The following is a 23,169-nucleotide window of genomic DNA, read 5'->3' on the forward strand; positions in this document are numbered from 1 at the left end:
TCTTTCTTTCTTTCTTTCTTTCTTTCTTTCTTTCTTTCTTTCTTTCTTTCTTTCTTTTTCTTTCTTTTAAATTTTACCATTTTGTGTGTGTGTACTGTCAATTGAATCTGACTGATACAGGAGGAGATTGTCCCTCCTTCTCCAGCAGAGCATCTAGTGGATTCAAACTGAGCGTCTCTGGGATTGCAGTGTAGCTTCTTGTCACTAAGCCACCAGAGCTTACATAAAGAGTTTTTCTTAATACTATAGAATTATTTTTTTTTAGTTCATTTCAAATGCTTAATGCAGAATGAATTATTGGCTCATGAAAAAGGCATTTGCCTCTGTTTCCATTTCTTTACGTTTTTTATATTCTGTGTGTTCTGCAGGTGTCAATCCAGAGAGGTGGATTGGCACAGTGAGTGCATAATGAGCTTGAGTATGGAAGAGGTCATGAAGATGGCACAGGACAAGATTTCTATATCCATTGTTGCTATTAATCATAGTTTACTCGACAGCACCTACGACACACATATTCCTCACAACTGTTCTCTAAGAGGGGTACTGTTACTCCTCTTAAAGATAAGGAAATTGAGCCCAGATTAAACTCTACAAACACTATCAGTCTTTTCAAAAACAATTTATTTCTGTGTTTTTATATATAACTTGTATGCTTTCAGAGGCTTTGTGTCCCCTGTAATAATCATTTACAAATATTTGTGCTATTCCATGCTGCCAGAAAGGTCAGTGGTACCCAAAAATGACTTTCCTTTGGCACCACTGATAGTCCACAGATAATCTTCCAGTATCAAAAGATACAAGAAAGTCCATCAGTAAAAGAAAATAAATACAATAATCAGTAGTGTTTATATGGTGCCAAGTGCACCAGAATGTCGTCCCCCCCCCATACAGCTCTGAATCAGATTTTGCAAGTTTACTCTGTGAGAAAATCACAACCCAACTGAATGAATGTTGTGGGCTTCCAAGACTCACTCTCAGGCCCTGAATGGTGAAGCTTTATCATTCAATGATGGCCTTTGGTCATCTTTAGTCATTATTATCCATAGCTTTTCACCAACAACTCCTCCCCTAAATAGACTGGCAATCACATTTCTTCTCATTCAACATAGGCTTAATTGTTCTAACAGGATGTCTTTTGCAAAGACATAATAGAAGCAATCTCAGATATAGACAACACCTTGACTTTCCTTTTTTGTTTCATTTTTAAGAAGTAGACAGCTTTGGAATCCAGTCCTGATTCTATCGCCTAGTATGAATCATATGAAAGTTCTTTTACTTTGCTGAGTTTATTTGCATGCTTGACTGCTAACCTAAAAGTTAGTAGTTCAGGCTCTGCTGTCACTTTTGGAGAAAGACCAGGTGATATGGTCTTCAGCCAAGAAGATTTCAGCTGAGAAAACCTATGTTCTTCTTGGAACATTTCAGGTCACCTTGAGTAGGAAGCAACTTGATGACGACTAAATTATTTTAAAGCCCCTCAGTTTTCTCACTTGTAAAATGGAGACAATAGCCTATTTCCTAGAACAGCTGAGATTATCAATTAAATAATGAGTTTTAATAGTGACCATCATAGTGTCTAAGGAGAAGATCCAAAGACAAATATAAACATAATTCTCAGTGTGAGAATTGTTCTCGCACAGTTGTTCTGGATGTATGAAGTGGCAGCATCTAGGACAGGAGGTCAGAAGTTGGGTACGAGTTTATAGAGGAGGTGACATATTTTCTGAGTCCCCAGTGGAATCTGTCACATACGGCACCTTAATTTCTGGAATAGGTTAGTATAGACCCATACTGACATGTCCTAAAACAAGTTATATAATTAAGAGAAATTGTGCCCTCTGGCAATATTGACTTACCCAGAAAATGAATGGATTTATTGATAAACATGTATAATACAGAGGTAGGCTTGGTTACAATTCAGAAAAATCTAATTATGTCTTTAGTGACTTTATACAAGATTAGAGATTTTTTTTAAAAAAATCATAGCGGTCAGGCATATATGTAATCAATTTTTTAAAACTAAATTCCAGAGGAAATTATGAATCATTATCATCTTTCATATCTGTGACATTATCTGATAGTCTAATTAGCAATAAAATTTTATGAGTTTATATTACTGTGCAAACATCCCTGTCTCTGTTACTTTCTTTGTAGATTTTTCTTTGTAGTCTTTCTTTGTAGATTTGCAACATAACCATGGTCATCTTAAAGTTTTTGTTACACATTTTGCTCAATGAACCCAAACAATGTGCAGTAATTATGTTTTTTTTAAAGTAACAGTTAAAAATTTTTAATTTACCTACTTGTAGAAAAGATTTGCTCCTTGAGATGATAAAGATCATCTTAAAAGTGCATAGAGGAGCCACTTAAATATACATAGTAGTATCTTAATTATCTTTTGTAATAATTTTTACACCCTTTAACTTGAGCCATTTCTCTAAATGACCAAGTAAAAAACATATGGTGAGATTCTTTTTTTAATATTTTCAGAACTCCTAGTTATAACTACGCACCCAACATGGATAAACACTGGATCATGCAATACACCGGACCCATGCTCCCCATCCACATGGAATTTACAAATGTTCTACAGCGCAAAAGGCTGCAGACGCTGATGTCAGTGGATGATTCTGTGGAAAGGGTAAGCTCTTACACTCATCTCTGTGTTAGATTTTGGTCTCCCTTTCTTTGTGTAGACTTATTCCTACTGATCTTGTCTGTCTCTTTTACATTTGCTAATTTCATCTTAAAGGGGAAGAGAGAAGAAAAGATTTATTTGGTAGTTTAATCATTCTCTCCGTATTTTCTCCACATTTTTTTCTACCTGCCTTTCCAGCCTCGGTTCTTATTCAGGTAGTAACAAAGGGGAGAGAAAAAGAAAAGTATTTTAAGTCAGGTGTCACATCTTCAAATCCTTTGTGATATTGTATAAATGAGTAAAGCAAGTCCAGTGTCAGGGGATAGAGAATGGTGATGATTGTGATGAACCTGAAGTTAAGTGCCTTTTCTTGGGTAGTGCATGTGGACAATACACTCATTTGGCTGTTTGAATCTAGCCAAAAGTGCCTGGGTGAGAATTATGGCAATTTACCATGGTTCTACTTTAGTATACACAATATCATTGTAAATCTGATGTTTCTCAATGGCGACTGGTGGAGTTTTTACAAATTTGAATTTAAAGAGATGGGTCACAATTATTTAATTGATGCTAATTTTTGCTCATGTAGAAATGTGGTTGCAATATTGAGATAAATTAAAGGAAAGCTAGAAATAAAAAAATGTCATGTGAAGTTTCTTGTTTTAATGCAGAAGTAAATGAAGCAAAACATGCCTGAAAGCTAAGTCTAGCTAGGTAGGATTCAGAGGCAACCCATGTTCAAGTTCAAGGCTAGATAACCCAAAATAAGAGTGATGAGAGAAAATGTATTTTATCTTTGCATTTCAAATTGAAACCTGTAAAGTTTGCTGGTAGAAGTAGTATTGTGGTTTTTATTTTAGGTTTGTTTTTTGGGGGGTTGAGTTAAGGTTGTTGGGTTTTGTTTTCCTCTCTCTCCAAAAAACAGATGAACAAAGTTTCTAAGTACAGTGATCCAGATTCAAAGAAAGTTATTTTAAATGTATTATTGGAACTTTCTTTCCAGGACTATACAAAGCTAGAAAGTGTGGATAATTTTTGTGTCTATCAGCCTTCTTGAAGCATACCTTAACTATTAAAAATAGGTAAAAGATTTGTAGGAAATCACAGCTGTGCTATTGAATGTCTCCTTGATTCTGACATGCCCCTGCTCTGTATTTCAGCTGTACAATATGCTTGTGGAAACGGGGGAACTAGAGAATACTTACATTATTTACACTGCTGACCATGGCTACCATATTGGACAGTTTGGACTGGTCAAGGGCAAGTCCATGCCTTATGACTTTGATATCCGTGTCCCTTTCTTTATTCGTGGGCCAAGTGTGGAGCCAGGATCAATGTACGTATCTCTCTCTTTGCAACATTCTGCTGTTGGAGTCCATGTGTGACTGAAATAATTTGATTACCAAGCCCAGTGTCTGGTTTCCTTTCATCCACAACAAAAAATGGGGATATGTAGGTGGGTAATTTAGAAAATGAAAACCTTCTCCCTCCTGTCACATGTTAAATTACCTGAAGTATACTATTTAGTTTACTGGGCACTCCTTGGAGGCAAGGATTCTGAGGCTTCGTCTGACATACTTTGGACATGTTATAAGGAGGAGCTAGCTGGTCCTTGGAGAGGGACATCATGCTTGGGAGGGTGGAGGGACAGTGCAGGAGGGGAAGGCCCTCTGTGAGGTGGATTGATTCCATGACTGGGGTAATCGGGATAGATGTGTCGGAGACAGTGCAATTGGTACAGGACAGAGCAGGATTCGGGGCGATTGTACATAGGGTCGCTATGAGTCGCAAGGGACTCGACGGCTCATCATAACAACAACAACAACATACTATTTAGAAAGAAAGAAAAACTTGCTTTATCCATGTTGAATTCTCTCAAATTGACCAGCAATTCATGCCATTTTGGCCTGTAAAAAAAAGATGTTGCATAAGATTTTTACAACCACAACCCTTAGCTTCTTTGAATCAGAGTTTCTCTGTTGTTTTATTAAATGATCAATGTCATCCTCAGAGTCTTTCATTTTCTTAAATTACTGAAGAAAATTAAAAGACATCATGATCTTTTCCTCTTTTTTTTTATTGTGGTAAAAAAAATATATACAAACAGGGTATTTTCCCAATTCAATAGTTTTTACATGTATACTTCAAAGAGCATGATTTTCTTTTAAAAGAAAAGAGACAGAAAGGGCCAAAGTTGTATTTCTGTCACCCAGCTTTTAACCTTGGCAAGTTCCCAAGTTCTTTTGCATTTCTGTTTTCCCATTAAAAGATGAGTTTTATACGCCCTGCCAGTCACATCAAAATCTTGTATAAAGTGAGATCGTGTACATGAAAGGATAATAGGAAGAGTAGAAATAGACTACAAAACCTGAAATGACCCTTAATGAGCATCCAGCCTGGGCCTAAGAGGCTGTTAGAGGGTTTACACATGTGTCAGCGGCCCCCAGACCTCCCCGTCTTCTGTTCTCAAAGTGATAGGTCTGGGGCCCAAAATTCAGACATTCTGAGTGTCACTCCTGAGTCTCTGCTGTTGCTTACTCACAAGGCATCCTGAGGGAAGTGTGGTAAGAGTAAGAAGGATTTATTTTTCTGTTAGGTAATTTTTTTATTTTTCAAATAAAAATTCATTTTAGAGGAACTTGTAGTAAACACAACTAGTGGCTAAATTTCCAACAAAGTGAATAATTGCTCCTAGATGGATATGTATCGTCTTTCTTTCTTTTTTAAAAAATAATAATTTTTCTTTTATTCTGACTTACTAAAAAAGTTCACATACATTGTTTTTCACAATGGATCTTTCCCATTTCCTTTGCCCATCTCTCCCTCCACTCATCAAATTGTGTGGCCCTCTGATTACCCCCCATCCTCACCCCTCTACTCCCACGCTCCATCCCTTTGGATCCTTATACATACTTTACTACTTATCTTTCTATTTCTACAGTAATGGTCTAATTCAGTATTTGTCCTTCTGGGACTGATTTAGTTCACTTAGCATAATAATCTCCAGTCCCTCTCAAGTTAGTTAGTGATTTCTTTTAAAGCTGTTGTATCCTGGATTTTAATATCATTATAAACACCCTGGAAATTGTCAGGGCTACAGTTTGGACATTTTATGTTTGAAGGACTAGGTGATATGGGTTAAAATAAACTATAAAAACTTTGTATCCTTTCATAAGAATATTGATTTTCAAGCCTTGCTTAGTTCAACAGACAAGTTATGGACTGGAAAGTTTAGAACAAAGTGTACATCTAACAAAAAATACCCCATGTATTAGTCAGTGTCTAGTCTGGCAGTGTAGCCAGAGGGGAGGCAGTGAGCCAGGCTCTCCATTCTGACCCATGGAGCCCATCAATCTTGTTGAAATGCCGTTGCTGCTGATCATACATCAGTCCTAGCCAAATGCATCCACCCATCTCTGGAGAGACCAGATCAGACAGTGGGAAGAGTTGAAGGCAAATGAGTCACTGCTGTAGAAAAAGCAACCCTAAATGCCACCTCCACTGGTGTTGGCCCAGGGCTGTAAACCATCTGTCTTCTTGCAGAGTTCCACAGATTGTTCTGAACATTGACCTGGCCCCTACAATCCTGGATATCGCTGGACTCGACACGCCTCCTGACGTGGACGGCAAGTCTGTCCTCAAACTCCTGGACCTGGAAAAGCCAGGTAACAGGTGCGTCAATAGTCTTCCCTCAGCCGGGTACCGAGAGCCAGTCAGCCACTGAGGGAAGTGGAAACACCACACGCTTTGCCCATAGAATCACCCCAGCTGGGAATTTCTCGCTTGTCTATGAATAGCACATTGATGAAAATGTAGCCATGAGAAGCAGGAGGTGTTCCTTTAAATAAACTCTTAACACAGACCCATTTGGGAAACAGCCCAGATGCCAGTAGTAAATATTGTTATTTTGCTTTCAGGTTTCGAACAAACAAGAAGGCCAAAATTTGGCGCGATACATTCCTAGTGGAAAGAGGGTAATTATTGGTTCCTGGGGTGCTTCTGGAAACCAGTCCTAGTGGGCAGCTCTCCCTGCAGGATGTCTCCCCCTCTTATTTTGGTTTACTAAGCATGCACATTTCGTAAACTTAGTCACAGGATTGAATGCTTTGCTACTCCTTCTCGGCTGGCCAGCTGGGTAATTACTTTTGCCTCGGAATTATAAAGAATAAATTCTCAGAATATGGGGCCAAAACCTTTACGTGGATATGAATTTGCTGTTCCATTTCCCAGCCTTCGTTCAGTGGTCTGGCTTTCTCAAGGCCTCTGTCTGGCACCTAGAGTTTACTTGTTTTTCTTAACTCAGTTTAATAGTTTTAAGTTATATGCAGTTGTAATTATTTCCATAGCCACTTCTCAGTTCCCTTTTTGGATTCGTAGTGTTCATTGACTTGGTCTTTCTGTACTTAAATTGAAAGGGAAAAAGATATTTATAGAGTTGTTTTTATTTTCAGAAATAGACTTTACTCCTAAGCCTGTAAACCTAAACATGTATGCCCCAAATTTCTTAGTCAGTCCTTTGTGGTCAAAATGATACTTCATTTCCTGACCTCTCATCTTGATCAGACTCGGCTCATGATTTTCACAAAGGTCTCATGAAATGCTGAGCCCATTTGAACAGAGTCTTAATATCGATTTCTTGACATTTGAAGTCATTGTTAAGAAAAAGACAACAGGAAGGGAAAGTAGCTTAGATCAAATGTCAAGTAAGATGCTTTTTTTCTTCCTGTCAAGCAAATTTCTACGTAAGAAGGAGGAAGCCAGCAAGAATATCCAACAGTCAAATCACTTGCCCAAATATGAGCGGGTCAAAGAACTCTGCCAGCAGGCAAGGTACCAGACAGCCTGCGAACAACCTGGACAGGTGAGTGACATTGCCTGTCCCCCTCATCACGCATGCGCTTCTCCGTTCTGCATCGTTTATGGAGAAAGTTTCGACATATGAATCAATGTGTGTTTGTATGTAAGCAAGCTTTTCACAGTGGTCATGAGGGCAAGCTCAGTGTAGCACTGCTCGGGGATTGTCTATATGTTTCATTTTGAGCCTTCTTATCATTGCTTGGACTCCCTCCAAGTATAATAGTTGATGCTGTCAGAGAAAGTTCTATGTCAGAAAGCTCGGGCTGGTTCCTTCTGAAGAAACAATGGTCTGCCTAGAGGATCCTATGATCTGGTCATCTTGGAGAGTCAAGAAACTACTTAGTTAGATGCTGAATAGTGAACCATCCCAAGAGTAGGTCATCCTTCTTCAGCCTATTGTCAGATGTTATCCACTGCAAAAGAAATCATGTAGAATGTTCTGGATAGAGTTGAGGGAAGCATTACAAAGCTAAGAAACATAGACACAGTCAGGCTTGATGGTCAAGTAAAGATTAGTGCTACATATAACAGAACTTATCACCCTGGCCCAACTTTTAGCCAAACAATGCCTGTGCCTATCAAGTAAACAAATAATAACAACTCACTCCTCAGAATAACCAAACATAAAATCAGAAGATACTTGGACAGCATTTGCGTTAGGATAAAAGGCCAGAAGGCAAGAAGGGGTAGGATAGAAGAATTAATGGAAATGAGACTTAACAGAGAGGAAGCGAGAAAAGTGTGATTACATTGAGGTTATAACTTAATTTTACAAAACAAAATGTTAATGAATGCTTGAGTGAAAAACCAATTTCTTTTATAAATGGTCATTCAAATTACAAAAGAAAGAAAAGTATGGAAATTTAAAACTATAATCAGATGTTGTCTAACCCAGCTTATTGAACAGAACCTATGGCCAAACTTAGAGGATTAAAAAGAGACACCATTATGCATGGCTTCTGCCTCCGATATCTTGCATCACATATTTCATTAGAATTATCTTCATTGATGTAACTATTACTATAGGGCCCAAGCCTACCCACAATACTAGCTATTATCAATAGAAACAAAAGAAATGCCATAATTCATACTTGCTTCTAAGGAGAGTAAGTATGTGTGAGTAGAAATAATTTTAAATACCCTTCCTTGACTGGCATGGATACTAGCTAAAGGGAAAGCTTGTGTCATGAGAAAGGAACTGAATTCCTGTGTGAATCATTACAAATTAGAACAAAATTGGACAACAGTGACAAGAGCTAACAGTTATTGGGCTTTTTTTTTTAAGTACTGTATACAAGATTTTACATGTATTATTTCAGTTGAGTCATCTTAATTTTTGAGGGCAGAGCTGAATCATCTTCATTTTGCAAATGTGAAGCTGCTGAGTGCCTGAGTGGGATCATACAAGAGTTTGATACAAAACTCAGGAAGCTGGCTGCCTCCAAAGACTGTGTTGTTTGCCCTCAAGTCAGACTCCCACTCATGCCCAGTAGGACAAAACCCTCCCAGTCTTGTCGGATCATGGAGCTTCGTAAAGTTCTCATTGGCTGACTTTTGCCAGTAGATTTACCAGGTCTTTCTTCCTCCTCTGTCTTAAACTGGAAGCTCCACGGAGACCTGTTCAGTATGGAAGCTTTCTCCTGGGTGCAATGTTCGGAAACTGAATCCAGGTTCTCCCATTTTCAGAGCCAAAAAGTAAAGTGATTCTCACTCAGAGTGACCTTCCATCGAGTTTCTAAGGCTATAAATCTTTAGGTAGGGGTAGACCCTGCCCAGCTGCCATTTTTCTCCCTCCAAATAGCTGGTGTGTTTGAAGTGCACCTTTCAGTTATCACTGTGATGTATAACAGAATATGCCACCAGAGTTTATCTTCCTCCTCTCTCTCTCTCTCTCTGTGTGTGTGTGTGTGTGTGTGTGTGCGCGCGCACACGTCTCTGTCTGTCTGTCTCTCTCTCTCTCTCTCTCTCTCTCTCTCTCATTGCTGTTAATACAGAAACAACTCACAAGTGAGCATCAGTGGGTGTCTGAAACTGTAAATTGCATGAGGGGAGATTGCCCATATTCCTGCCACAGAGCTCTAGTGAGTTCCCTGTACCATTAGAGTTCCCTCTTGTCCCCCACATAGAAGAGGAGAATTCTGCCATTGAACTACCACTGTCCCTGCTACATTATAGATCAAGAGAAGTTCAAATCATCTGTAAGTCTTTTAAAACTTATCTGGCCTCAGGATAGCCATACAATTAACCAGCAACAGTTCAAGGTTTCAAATTCATGGAATGAGAAGCCTGGTCGGAATAATCTAGTTCATTATGCACCTGTTTTGTGGTATCTAGCTCATTGACTAAGCATTAATAATAAACATGATCTTTATACCCTGTATTTCCGCAGGCCTTTTGTACCCAGGAATATTTTTGAAACAGAAAAGGGTGGGGAGGGAGGGCTGTTGAAAGAGAGGATAAAACCAGGCCTTCATGGCATTCTAATAAGTCTTAATTGTCAAGTGTTTAGTGGAGAAACATAGACCTATTCATTATATCTTAATTTGAAGTCTTCAGATCCTGCTTATGGAAGCTCTAAGTATTATTATGAATAAAACCTAGGAATTGTTTTGTAGCTCTGAAGTGATTTTTATGAGCCAGCCTCAACAGGCTAATTTAGGCTTTCTTCAGGAGTTCTAAATGATCAATGTTAAATATATCTCATGCAAATTGGCGGTCCTGTAACTGTTTTAGCTCTCTAAGTGTTGAGCATTACAGCCATTTTGGAGTAAGGGACAGTGAATACCTTTCGGGTAACAGCTCTGTGAACCACTCCATATGGTTAGAACTGAAATTTTAATGTCTGTCCTCAAGGGAACATAAACCAGATTATGGCATTTTGCTGCAAGCTTCTTGCTTATGTGCTGGATGCCAGCTATTTTTTTAAAGGAAAGCTTCATTTTGCTTTTTCATATTCTTTTAAACTTGTTTTGTCCCCATGAAATGCTTTATTATGTTGCTCCCTGGGAGTTTCCTCTGCTGCCTTGTTTCTGTAAATATTAACCTAACTTTAGGTTCTATCACACGGATAACTGAGAACATCGACAGCCATCTCCTTGTTCTTGTTGTTATATGCTGTCAGTAAGAACCAACTCATAGGTGGCTCTCTACAAGGTTTCTGAGGCTGAAAATCACAAAGGAGAATATTGCCCTCTTTCTCCTGTAGAGTGGATAATGGATTACCTTGTGGGTGGATTTGAAACACTTACTTCATAGTTAGCAGCACAACTCCCTACCCACATGGCCACCAACTATCTCTGTAGAAATGTGCCCTAATTCATAGAATAGAGCATGAAATATTGGTGATTCTTGTTATAGGATTTCTTCAGCTTGAGGAGAAAAGAGTTCTGGGAAAACAGTGAAGAGACAAAGACCCAGAGAGTTCCACATTGTCTTGAACCTATTCTTTTTAATTGCCACGGAGTTGATTTCCACTCATGGCAACTCTGTGTGTCCTACAGTATAACTGCTACATTTGTTTTCTTGAATTTGATCTTTACAGAACAGATCATCCACTCCCCTCTTCTGCAGTATCATTGGATGGGTTTGAACTAACAACTTGGGTGTTAAATGTCAAGCACAAACTGTGCCACCTAGAGACTGTGCTTCAAACTTGGGTGAACCTACAGTATGAGGGAAATGTTCTCAAAGTGTGGTACGCAGATCACCCAGGAGCTAGCCAGCTTCTGCAGCCACTGCTGACCTCTGAGCCAGAGCCTCTGGGTGGTTGCGAACACTCTATTGTCACAGGTCTGCTAGGGGATCCTGATTTTTTTAAAAAAAATTAATTTTCATGAACATTTACAGAGATTCGGGATTTCCATTCATTCATTGTTGCACCTTTCTCCCTGCCCACCCCTCGTCCCCCCCAAGTTCACTCTTCTCCTTGAAAAGTAATAGATAAATTCCTTCATTGGTATACAATCCCTGCACCACCACTGCCCCCTCTCCCACCCACCCCGAGTACACTCCACTAGGCAACCTTCATTCTGGACTCTTGTGGTAACCATAATACCCTATCATATATCACTTTTAACCTGTTCTCTCCCTCATCTGTTTCAATGCAGTACACATAATTTATCCAGTTTTTCTCATTATTACAGTGGTGTCTCTCTGGAGACTAAGGTGCGTCTAATACAGGCCATGGTCTTTGCTATCACTTGTTATGCATCAGAGAGTTGGACAATGACTAAAGAGGATAGAAGGAGAATTGACGCCTTTGAGCTGTGATGCTGGATAAGAGTATTGAGGTTACCATAGACTGCTAGGAAAACAAACAGATTCATCCTGGAAAGGGTCAAACCAGGCGGCTCCTTGGAGGCAAGGATTCTGAGGCTTCATCTAACTTACTTTGGACATGTTGTAAGGAGGGACCGGTCCTTGGAGAGGGACATCATGCTTGGTAGGGTGGAGGGACAGCGCAGGAGGGGAAGGCACTCTATGAGGTAGATTGATTCAGCGACTGGGATAATCAGGATGGGTGTGTCGGAGAGAGTGTGATTGACACAGGACAGAGCAGAGTTTAGGGCTGTTGTACATAGGGTCGCTATGAGTCGCAAGCAACTCGACGGCACATAACAACAACAACAACCCCAACCCTGATGTTAGTCCCATTTTATAACAGTGGTACAATGCAATGTTTGTCCTTTTGTGACTGAGATATTTCACTCAGCATGGTCACCCATTTTGAATAATATTGCATGAGTTCCTTGTTTTTCAATGCAGCATAGTATTCCATTTTGTGAATATACCACAGCTTCTCTATCCATTTATTTGTTGATGGACACTTAGGTTGTTTCCAACTCCTTGCTATTGTGAACAAAGCCACGATAAACATGGGTGTGCATATATCTGCTTGGATGTCAGCTATGGTCTCTTCAGGGTATATTCCCAGAAGTGGAATTGCTGGGTCAAATGGTATCACTATTTGCAACTTTTTGAGAAAGCGCCATACCACCTTCCACAGTGGTTGCACCATTTTACACTTCCACCAACAGTGAAAAAGAGTTCTAGTTTCTCCACAACCTCGCCAGCGTTTGTTGTTTGCTCTTCTGTTAAATTTTGCTAGTTTTGCTGGGTTGAGATGATATCTCATAGTTGTTTTAATTTGCATCTCTCTTAGAGCTAGGGATTTTGACCATTTTTTCATGTGTGCTTGTTGGCCATCTGAATGTCTTCTTTGGTGAAGTGTCTGTTCATATCCTGTGCCCATTTTTCAATTGGATTATTTACCTTTATCTTTTTGTGGTCCTGATATTTGCATAAGCATAAGAAAACTGCACTTCAAACCTGTGAATGTGCGTAAAAAAACCCAAAGCACAGTTGTCATATAGCTGATTCTGGGTCCTGATGGCCTCGTCATACATGGCAGAGTAGACTTATCATAGGATCTTCATGCTTTTTATAGAGCACATTACCTGGTCTTTCCTGAGGCACCTCTAGAGGGTTCGAACTATCAGCTTTTTGCTAAGGATCATAACACTGAGCAATTTGCGCCACTCAGGGGTGCCCAACTAAGGTGTTTACTGAAGCTCACACCACAGTTTGCTTAAGAAGTCAAGAAGTTCAAGAACAGTGTAAGCCTTCTCAAGCCTTTATCACATCTCTGGTTCACATGTGCTGGCCCTGTTTTGTTTTGTAGACTGTTTGTATTTTAGCCTTTTGTCTGTCTGGCTATTTTAAAGATTACTTTCTTGCTTTTAAAATCACTACCTTCAAAACATAGAAAGACAAAGTCCAGTGTAATGAGATTATATTACCCTGAATCAAGATGACTATTAAAGCTAGAATTTATTTGCTTGGAGCCTGTACTGTTGGCATTGGTTTCACGCCTGGTCTGTATCCTGCTTTTTCTCCTCTATCAAAACCTTCAAGAGACAACACAATCCTCTCTTTGATTTGACTCTTCAGGTGGCAGAGCGGGAAAAACCTACTCTATTGGTCCTGTTTTCTTTGCTTCTAATCCCTAAACATAATGTTTCTCCCACCCCCTTCCCAGGCCTGGTCACCTAGAGGTTGCTTAGAAGAGTCAAAGCCCATATATGAAGCAAAGTAACAAAGGAAAAAAATAAATATATATGTGGTCAAAAGGCTTAGTATAGAAAATTAGCATCTACTATGTCATAAGATAAGTGTTCTTGGCCAAGTCACTGAATATCTCCATTTCAAATTTCTTATCTCCAAAGTAGAGAAAATGAACTTCAGGCCTATGGGGAAGTAAATGAAATGATATATGTAAACTACTACGCACACTGTAAGGGAGAGTGGTTGAGTGTTATTTTGTGTGCCATCCTACCTCATGTTTTCATTCCTAGAATGCCAACAAGGATTTTAAATGGACTACAATGCCAGGCACTTGGCTTCACTACTAACTATGTGAACAAAACAACCAGCAGGGACGAATTAAAACAACATAGACATATGTATTTACATTACTTCCACGGTCCTGAACAGTACAAGGTAGAACATGAGATCCTATCACGCCACCTCAGCCGGTCCCTATACCACCAGGAACATTTATGTCCGCGCACACACAGGGACATACAGAGAGACATGTACGTGCATGCATAAATCTCAAGTTATGTTTTTAAATTCTTCTGTTAAGCAGAAAGCCCAGATCAGTGATGCTCAATTCTGCCCATTAGAATCAGCCAGGGAGCTTTGGAAAAATCTTACTGATACCAATTAGTGATAATATGTAGAGGTGAGGCCAAGGCATCAATATTTTCTTAACAATGCACTGCAATATCAAAGGCACACAATTCAAATCCACCAGCTGCTCCGTGGGAGAAGGATGGACAGTCTCCTCCGTGAGATTAACTACCTCTGAAAACCCACTTGAGGGTCAGCTATGGGTCAGTTCAGAGTCAACAATACACAACAACAACAATAAGAACCACTATCCTAGAATCATAGACTATCAAGATTTAAAGGGACCTTTGAAATCTTTTGGACCAAGGGATCTTTACTGATTATGTCTAGAAAATTTAAGCCGCTGAACCAGAACCTGCATCTCTCGACATCACAGTCACTCCTCCCCCATACCGCGCTGCTCCTGCACAAATGTAATAGATTAGATGCATCTCTGTGAACTATGTTTTTGCAACTTAAGCCAACAGATTGGGACCAGTATGTCAATCACTCTTCATATTGTAATCACATGGGCAGCTTTAGAGATGCTATTAGATCCAAGTGTTCTCTGTTATTTTCAAGTGCATCGGAAAGTTAGGAATGAGTGAAGATGGCAGAAGAAGAATCAATCCCATTGAGTTGTGATGTTGGGAAAGAGCCCCATGGACTACAAACATACTTTGGGCCTGTTGTTAAGAGGGGGGAGTCCTTTGAAAAGGACATCATACTGGGAAAGGTAGAAAGTCCAAAAAGGAAAGGAAGACCCTCAACAAGTTGAATTGACATAGTGACTGTACCAGTGAGGTTGAGCATGTGAACATAGCACAGGATAGGGTGTGGGTCAGATCTGCTGTTCACAGGCTTGCTGTGAGTCACAGACTTGACAGCACCCAACAAGGACAGCGTAAAAGACCTGCCTCAGGCAAATATAACCTATAGGGCAGAGCCTACATTCAGTAATTTTTTTCCCCCAAACCCTTCGATGCTTCCAGTGTGCAGCTAGGATTTAAAGCCACTGATGAGTGAGCATTTTTTTATAGATCTATTTATCTATCTTTCTATCTATCATGTATTAACTAGGAGTTACATAAAAGAAAATGTCTTGGACATCTAATTTTTAAATCAGTTTTCTATATAGTATTTAAAAAAGGAAAAGCAGTTTGTTTTGTTTTCATTTCACAAATGTCCTGTCCTTTTGTTGAGTAGTTGAATTCCAACATCTTTACCATTTAGTCTGCTTTCTGCTGTCATATCAATAGAATATCAAAGATCTGTGTGAAATTCTCCAGGAACCCCTGCCATCTAGCAAGCTGATATTACTACGAAAGAAATTAGTTTGTGTGCAAACTGGTCTACCTCCAAGTTCTGTGTGCTCATCCAAAAAAATCATCCTTCTTACCATATATCCTTCCAACACTTTGTGACCAGCTGCATTACAGGATCATTACCAGTAAGATCAGATAGAATTGTTAGCGTGCCAGAAATTAGCGGTCTATTTCCAGAAAGTGGCTAAGCCTTGGTAAAAATTACAGCATGACTCACAGACTTTTCCTCCTGCCTGTCCTGACCCCAAAGTGCAGCCAGAAGGGCAGAACTCATGCCACCCTTGGGCCCCCTGATCTGTCCCTGCACCCACTGGGGGCTGTGTAGCCTTTAAGACTGGCTTCCTACCCCTTCAGTCTGCACTGAAGGACATGTCTGAACACTTGTTCATCCACATAGATGTCTTGGCTTCTGTACATGTTTCAAACTACAGATCCCAGTGTTAAGCACCAACCCATGTTTAATGATCTTCTAAACAAGTCAGAAACAGACAATCATAAAAACCGACACTTTGCTTGTTAAAGGCACAGTACGGCCCCACCCTGTTTAATTTGTGCTGTCTTCTTTCCTACTTCTCTCTAACATGACCCACGCTGGTCAAAACCCTCCCCCCGTCACAGACATACATGTCTATTCCCACCTCAAAATTTGCATGTAAGCAGTATCAGAAAATTACTCCTTTTCAGAGAAGATGATCTAGCCTGCACTGTGACCACTCCATGTAATGCAACATATTATATGAGGAACTAATGTGTACAAAGAGAGTTCTGGTAGCTTGGTAATAAGCAGCTGCACTGCCAACATGAAGTAATGCGTGAGGTTCAATCCACCAGCTGCTCGGCATGAGAAAGATGCACACTCTCCTCCCGTGTGATTTACTGCCTCTGAAAACCCACCGCAGGCTCAGCTCTAGGTCATTTCCAACTCGATGGTACAAAATAACAATATCATCACTGCGTGTATAGGCAGCTCTGGTGGTACAGCCTATAAAGAATTGTAGTGCTTAACCCAAAGGCTGTGGTTCGAATCCACTTGCCACTCCTTGGAAGACAGATATCTTCTCCTACTGAGATATTCAACCTCAGAAACCCAATGAAAGGTAATTTTGAGTTTAAACAAACTCTACATCTGTGGATATGCATAAACGGAGTCCTGGTGATGTATGTGTCAGGCTGCTAACTCAATGGTCAGCAGTTTGAATCCACCAGTCACTCTGTTGGAAAAGGATGGGTGGTGTCCTCCCATAGTGATTTTACAGTCTTGGAACCCAATGCAGAATCACTTTGAGTCAGTCTTCTTGATGGCTGTGGGCAGTGTGTGTGTGAGAGAGGTAAATTAAGTTTTCATTGAAATGTCCCTAGAAAAAGAACTGTAGCCAAAATTTTTTGTTCCTTACTCATAAAAGTACGCACAAGTAAACCCCATTAAGAATATGTAGCATGTTACCAGTCTAAGAGGAGTGTGTGTGTGGTGGATGCAGTTTGCAATTGTCTACTACACCAGAAATTGCTGATTCAGAACCACCTAGAGGTTCCACAAGAGAGACGCTTCCTGATCTGCTTCTAAACAGATTCTTTTCTGAGAACACACTACCCAGCAGATTTACCTGGTAACATATTGAGTCACCCCGAATCAGGGCTGACTCACCGTCAGCCACAGCAACAACCCTTCTGAGAAGTGTATACAAGGCTTCAGGCCCTTTGTTCTTGGAGTCGCTATGAGTTGTGCTCTACTTGACAGCAATCATCAACAGTGATTGGCTTGTCTTTGTTTTGAAGAAGAAACAGAGTACTGTGCTAGGATTTTACAGGGAATCGTTTACATCGATTGACATTATGCCCATTTTAAATGCAAAGAAACAGAAGCTCAGAGAGGAATATAAAGTATATAGCTCATAGGGTGTCACACAGCTAGTCAGGTAACAATTCAAACCTCAGCACAAAATCTAGGTAATTCAAAAGCCAGTCTTCCCCACTAAATATTAAACACTATATTATATACAATTTATAGCCAGGAAACTTTAACCTATCCAGGGATTGAATAAATATTTTTAAAGGTCGATTACAACAGTACTTCTTTGGCTTCATATACTGCATCTTTTCCTCAGAACTCCAAAAACACTCACCAATTTATTCTCATGACATATCCTTGAGCCTGGGAGGAGCACGTATTATTTTACCAGATGTGGAATCTGGAAGAACAAAGGGATACTGCAGTTTGCTCGAGGCCATAGAGTCAGCAACAGCAAAAGAAAATGAAAATGGAGATCTTCAGTTTCCCCAACCCAATACTTATCTCCACTAAAAGTGCCTACCTTTATAGTTTATAGTGGATCAGATTGCTAAAGTCACGAAACTGTGTGTGTTCAATAAAACTAATAATAATAATAATAGAGTTTCCCATGTTGAACATCTCCCATGTGCTGAGTTTTACATACATTATGTCTAATTCTTTGGGTCCTGCAAAGACTTGAATTGAATAACTGATTTGCTTGGTGTACCTAGGAAGGCAGTGTGATGCTGATAATTCAAATACAAACTTTTTCAGCTTGGAAATCAAGACTCTTTTTTCCTCTGAGCCACACACGAATGGGTATAAAATACCATCCCCATGTCCCATGCGGAATATAGGTAGTATGCACTACTGCCAAGTCCTATTCTAAAGACGGAATCCTATCTGCATTAATGTGAAAATTACTCGAGGAATGCATATGAAGTTCTCTAGCCCAGCCAGTACCTGGTATCAAATAAGAGTTCATGGGTGAACTGCTACGAATAAAGTTAATAATGAGTGGGATTGTTTAAAAGGTGTTTGACCTGTACTTCGCATAAGGTCTGAATCCACTTAATTACCTTCTCTTCTTCAGCACAGGTTATTTACATGTTGTTCACCCAAAACTGCTGCTGTTGAGACAATTCTGACTCATAGTACCATCACACACACACACACACACACACACACACACACACACACACACACACCCTTGGGTTCCAAAGGCTATAGACCTTTAAGGGTAGCAGACTGCTCATCTTTCTCCCAAAGAGCAGGTGGAGTTGAACTGCTGACCTTCCAGTTAGCAGTGCAACACAAAATACACTCCATCTAACTGGCCCCCAATTCACAAGGGCCCCATGAGCAACACAAAGACATGCTGCCTGGTGCTGCACCATCCCCATGACTGGGTGACTCAGCCTGTTGTGATATGTAGGGGTTTCTCTGGCTGGTTTTCAGAAGCAATTTCTAAAGAGGACCTGAGTCTCCCGTATGAAAGGCAAGAGTCCTGCCACCGAGCCACTAAAGCCTCTTGTCATTTCGATAGAACTAGGAGCCATAGTAGTGTGGCTATTGATTAAGTGCTCCTCTGTTTATCGATTCAAACCACCAGCTGTTCTGTGGGAGCCGTGGTTGGATGCCATAGGAGACCCCAGGGATTAGTTCTGTTCTGTCATCTAATGCCACTGTGAGTTAAAATCAACTCGATGACACATAACAGATACAACCAAACAAACACTGAGCATTTCTAGTGCTGAGCTAACTTCTAAGCACGACTGAGGAGTATGAGACGTGGTCTTTGACTTTACTGACAGTGTCAGTGGATCTGGAAAGGTTAAAATGACATGATAACAACCTAAAAAAGAAATTACAGCTGTACAGCCTGGAAAACCTGATGGGGCAGCTCCACCCTGCTACACGAGGTCACAAGGAGTCAAAAAGCAGGCTGACAGTGATGATCTAGCTCTTAGCTCCAAGGCAGTGTGCAGACAAACTTGTGGCAGGAGCTGATGCTAAATGATGGGCTGTTCCCTCGGTCGTGGGTCAATTCTGACTCAAGGGAGCCCCAGGGGACAGAGGAGAATTCCCAGGAGGGTCTCCTACATTGTTCATTGTTGTCTTTATGGGAACAGGTCTCACTGGTTCTCCCCCCGCCCCCCCCCCAGAGAACTGCTGGTGGGCTCGAACCAGTAACCATTCAGTTAGCAACCAATAAGCCAGAGGTGGAAGGAGAATGGGTAGGGTCAGCTCCCAGATCCCCAGGAAAGGGGTGTGAGCAGTGGCCTTTGGGGAAGATGAGGATGATAAGTTTTGGCAAGTAATGAATCTTCCAGTAATTTGAGAGTTTCTGGAAATGAGGCTGTGTGGCAGTGGCACTTGTGCTGAAGCCTTTGTCTAACAAAACAATTTCTGAGGCCAGACTTGCTTCCAGCGAGGAGCTACGTCAGTAGAGCCCGACATCCCTCTGATTCCTCAGACACTCCTGCAGTGCCAGAGCCTCTGCTCTTCTCCCGCGGACCATCCACGTATCGTGGGGCACACGTTGCAGACTCTAAAAATTCTCTTTCTTCTCCCTCTCTCAAACTACTAAGGACGATGACCATTTTCTTCCCAGCTGTTTCAGGGGCTTATTTATTGCTCAGCCATAAAAAATGTCATGATATCAAACATGAAAATGGCTGTGGCTAATGTGTGATAATTACATTTCATTAAAATTGCTGGTATGCTTGTAGCTCGAATGATCTTTCAAAGCCTCTAGCTAATTACTTTGTCTAATAGGACGAGGTGACTTTTTCAAAGGGTTCATGATCTAGAAAATAATTGGCATCTTTGTTACTGCCTCTTGCACTATCCAATATTGGCCTACATATGCGTATTTATGCAGTGCACATATTTGCTGTTCTAACCATGCTCGTATATTTGATTTTGTGTGATACAAGCCTCATTCTAAGGACAGTGCCAAACCCTGGGTGTGGTTACATCTGACTCTTAGACAGGAAACACCCTTTCCCTTCATCTGTATCCCACAGGAAATCAACGAGGAGTTCTGCTAGTGGGAAAAATGCAGGTTGGATTTCAAAAAGGCACTAAAAATTCTGCTACACCTCTGTGCTACACAGCAATATGCTTGGACCCTCAGCTCTTCTAAAGCAGAGGGGGGAAGGAGAGAAAGAAAAAGAAAAGAAACATTTTTAAAGAAAAAGAAAAGAAACATTTTTAAAATGAAGCCTGGTTATAAAAATAAGATGTTTGCTACGGTTTTTCATTTTTAGTTTGTACAGTTTTTAATTTTTGTTTTAGGAATAAGCTATCAGTATTCTAAGTTGATATAAAATAGGAATATTAAATGATGGAAGGCTAGTAGTTTTCAAGAAAGCTAGCCCAATTTTTCTGAGAGAAAGTAGAGTCCTCTGTAAGCTTCCTCTTGCCTGTGAGCTGTATGGATCTCACCTGTGTTGTGAAGATCGTTATTAAACAGTCAGCTCTCAGTGTTTAAATACTGGAGCTGGACCTGCCCCAAGGGGCCGGAAAGCCTCGAACCATTTATCTTTAAGACAAATATAAATGCCTTGGGCTTTCAAATACCACTTACTCTCAGTCTCTTTGGAGCTTTGGAAAGTTGTTTATTTTGGTGGAACTGTCTACCAGTAAGCACTCTCTATAGCATAAGGTTATTTATCAGTTGTTGAAAATGTTTTGGAGAATTTCCTGGAACCTCTTGAAACTGTTTGGATGTTCGTTGTGACACCCCAAACTCAGCCTGGAGATAGCTGGTCTCCACATTAAGTGGCAGGACTACGGACTAGGCCGGATACCATTTCTAGCCAAGTTCTGTACCCTGTAAGCTGCGAAGAGAGAGCAGAGAGAATTATTAGTTTTCACTGAGTTTGTGGGACTTGTGTGTATTGCAGCAGAAAGGGTGCCAGTGCTGTCTTTTTTTACTACGTAAAATATCCTTTCTTAACAATTAGCATTTCCCAAAGTCATGCCCAAGGATCCCTGGTGGTACAGTAGATTAAGCACTTGGCTGCTAACTGAATGGTTGGGGATTCAGACTTCACTGGAAAAAGAAATCTGCTCCTGGAAGTCTTTTCCACTTTGGGAGCCTGTGGGGCGGTTTCGCTCTGTCCTGTAGAGGTGCGGTGAGTCGGAATCTCCTCATTGGTGATGGGTTTGCCTCTGACTTTAATGGTGTCTGAAGGAAGCAAGTCAAAGTCTCACTATTTTTGCTTTTACGAAACATTTTGGTTGCATTTCTTCCGAGACTAATTTGCTTATTCCTCATCAGTTCTTTCTTAATTACACCTCATTGTCCTGCGACTTGTGGTTATCAGAAGCCATGGCAGGGAGGGAGGGAGGGAGGGAAGGGTATTTATTGGTTAAAGGGTTTCTGTTTGAGAGTGATGAAAATTCTTAGATGTGAATAGATTTCAAGCTTCCAAACAGATTTTGGAAATAGTGGTGATGATTGTGCAACATGGTAAATCCAATAATGTCACTTAACTTATATACTCGAAGTGGTAAAAATGGCAACAGCTTTGTTGTATTTGTATATAACATTTGCATTGTGTATATTTTACCACAATAATGTTTCTCAAAAATTGCCATCCAAAAAGAGCTCTCTAGTCGGGGGGGGTGAAGATGAGGAAGCAGTGAGTAAATACTCAGAAGACATTCTATTCTCTTTATTCCTCACTGAGACTTGACTGTGGCCTAGTGGATAGGGAGTTCCACTGCCAGCCAAAAGGTGGGCAGCTTCAATCCGCCAACTGCTCACAGTAATCACAAGGGAGAAGATTGTACATCCTTCTGCACAAAACCTGGTGGACTCAAACGTCCTGCTTTGAAACTGGCAGCCCAGCTCCTTATCTGCTAGCCCACCAGAGCTCCTTAGAGGCATTCTTTGTTGTTGTGTGCTGTTGTTTTGGTACCGATTCATAACTGTCCCTCTAAAGGGCTTTCAGAGATTATAAATTGCAAAGGAGGGTACTGCCTCACTTTCTCCAGGGGAGCAGCTGGTGGATTCGAACCGCCTGGCTTTGAGTTGGCACAACTCTGTATCCACTAGAACACCAGATCTCCCTAGAGATCCAAGGTACGTGAAAGGTAGCTCGTCCTGCCAGAACCTCGCCTTAAACTCACCTCACGCTTCATCTGCCACTGTTCCCTGGCTTCCATTAGAAATTCAGAGGCAGAGAACAAAAGCTGCTGAGTTTGTTTTTCTAGAAAGAAGGGTCTGGAGAAAACAGCTCCAACAGCTGCGCGCTGGGGCTCGGTGAATTAAGGGCATTTACATGTTCCATTCACGACTCTGTTTAGTTTGGAGGCAGAGGGTTTATGTATCACTTCTGGCTCTCATGTCATGTAGGTAGTTTTGATTTTTACTGATTTTATTGTCATCTGTATTTGCCTGCAATGGAGGATAATTAGGAGACTTGAGACTCCCAGCTTCCCAGCTCTGTACTCGCCAGCTTGCCTTTCCTCCCTCGCCCCCTTTAGCGGTCCTGCCAGGTGGTTCCAGGCCCTAATATAATACACGGCGCCTGGGGCCAAGCCCTAACCTGCTTTCCTGTTTCCTCTTACAGAAGTGGCAGTGCATTGAGGATACATCAGGCAAGCTTCGGATTCACAAGTGCAAAGGCTCCAGCGACCTGCTCACCATTCGGCAAAGCACTCGAAACCTCTACTCTCGAGGCTTCCATGACAAAGACAGAGAGTGCACGTGTGGAGAACAAGGCTACCGGGCCAGTCGGGCGCAAAGGAAGGGCCAGCGGCAGTTCCTGAGAAACCTGGGCACTCCCAGTAAGCCACACGCTTGGGGCATCACAGGGCCGGGCCCGGGCTGGGCCTTGGGGAATGGACCTCACATTTACACAGGGCACGTTTACAATAGTAAACAAGTGGTAAGG

General features: G+C 41.0%; 1 protein-coding gene across 1 annotated transcript in view; it reads left to right on the top strand.

The window, feature by feature from the left end:
• The window catches only part of SULF1 (sulfatase 1), a 272,953-nt gene that overhangs the window by 220,535 nt on the left and 29,249 nt on the right, over window positions 1–23,169 (top strand). The window contains exons 9-14 of the mRNA XM_006880534.1: window positions 2,491–2,641; window positions 3,799–3,974; window positions 6,182–6,310; window positions 6,556–6,612; window positions 7,370–7,499; window positions 22,846–23,062. Coding sequence (XP_006880596.1) covers window positions 2,491–2,641; window positions 3,799–3,974; window positions 6,182–6,310; window positions 6,556–6,612; window positions 7,370–7,499; window positions 22,846–23,062 — 860 coding nt within the window. The remainder of the gene's footprint in view (window positions 1–2,490; window positions 2,642–3,798; window positions 3,975–6,181; window positions 6,311–6,555; window positions 6,613–7,369; window positions 7,500–22,845; window positions 23,063–23,169) is intronic.

This window comes from Elephantulus edwardii, unplaced genomic scaffold, assembly GCF_000299155.1.
Source record: "Elephantulus edwardii isolate Elephantulus edwardi_28Jun2011 unplaced genomic scaffold, EleEdw1.0 scaffold00008, whole genome shotgun sequence".
NCBI classification, from domain to species: Eukaryota; Metazoa; Chordata; class Mammalia; order Macroscelidea; family Macroscelididae; genus Elephantulus; species Elephantulus edwardii.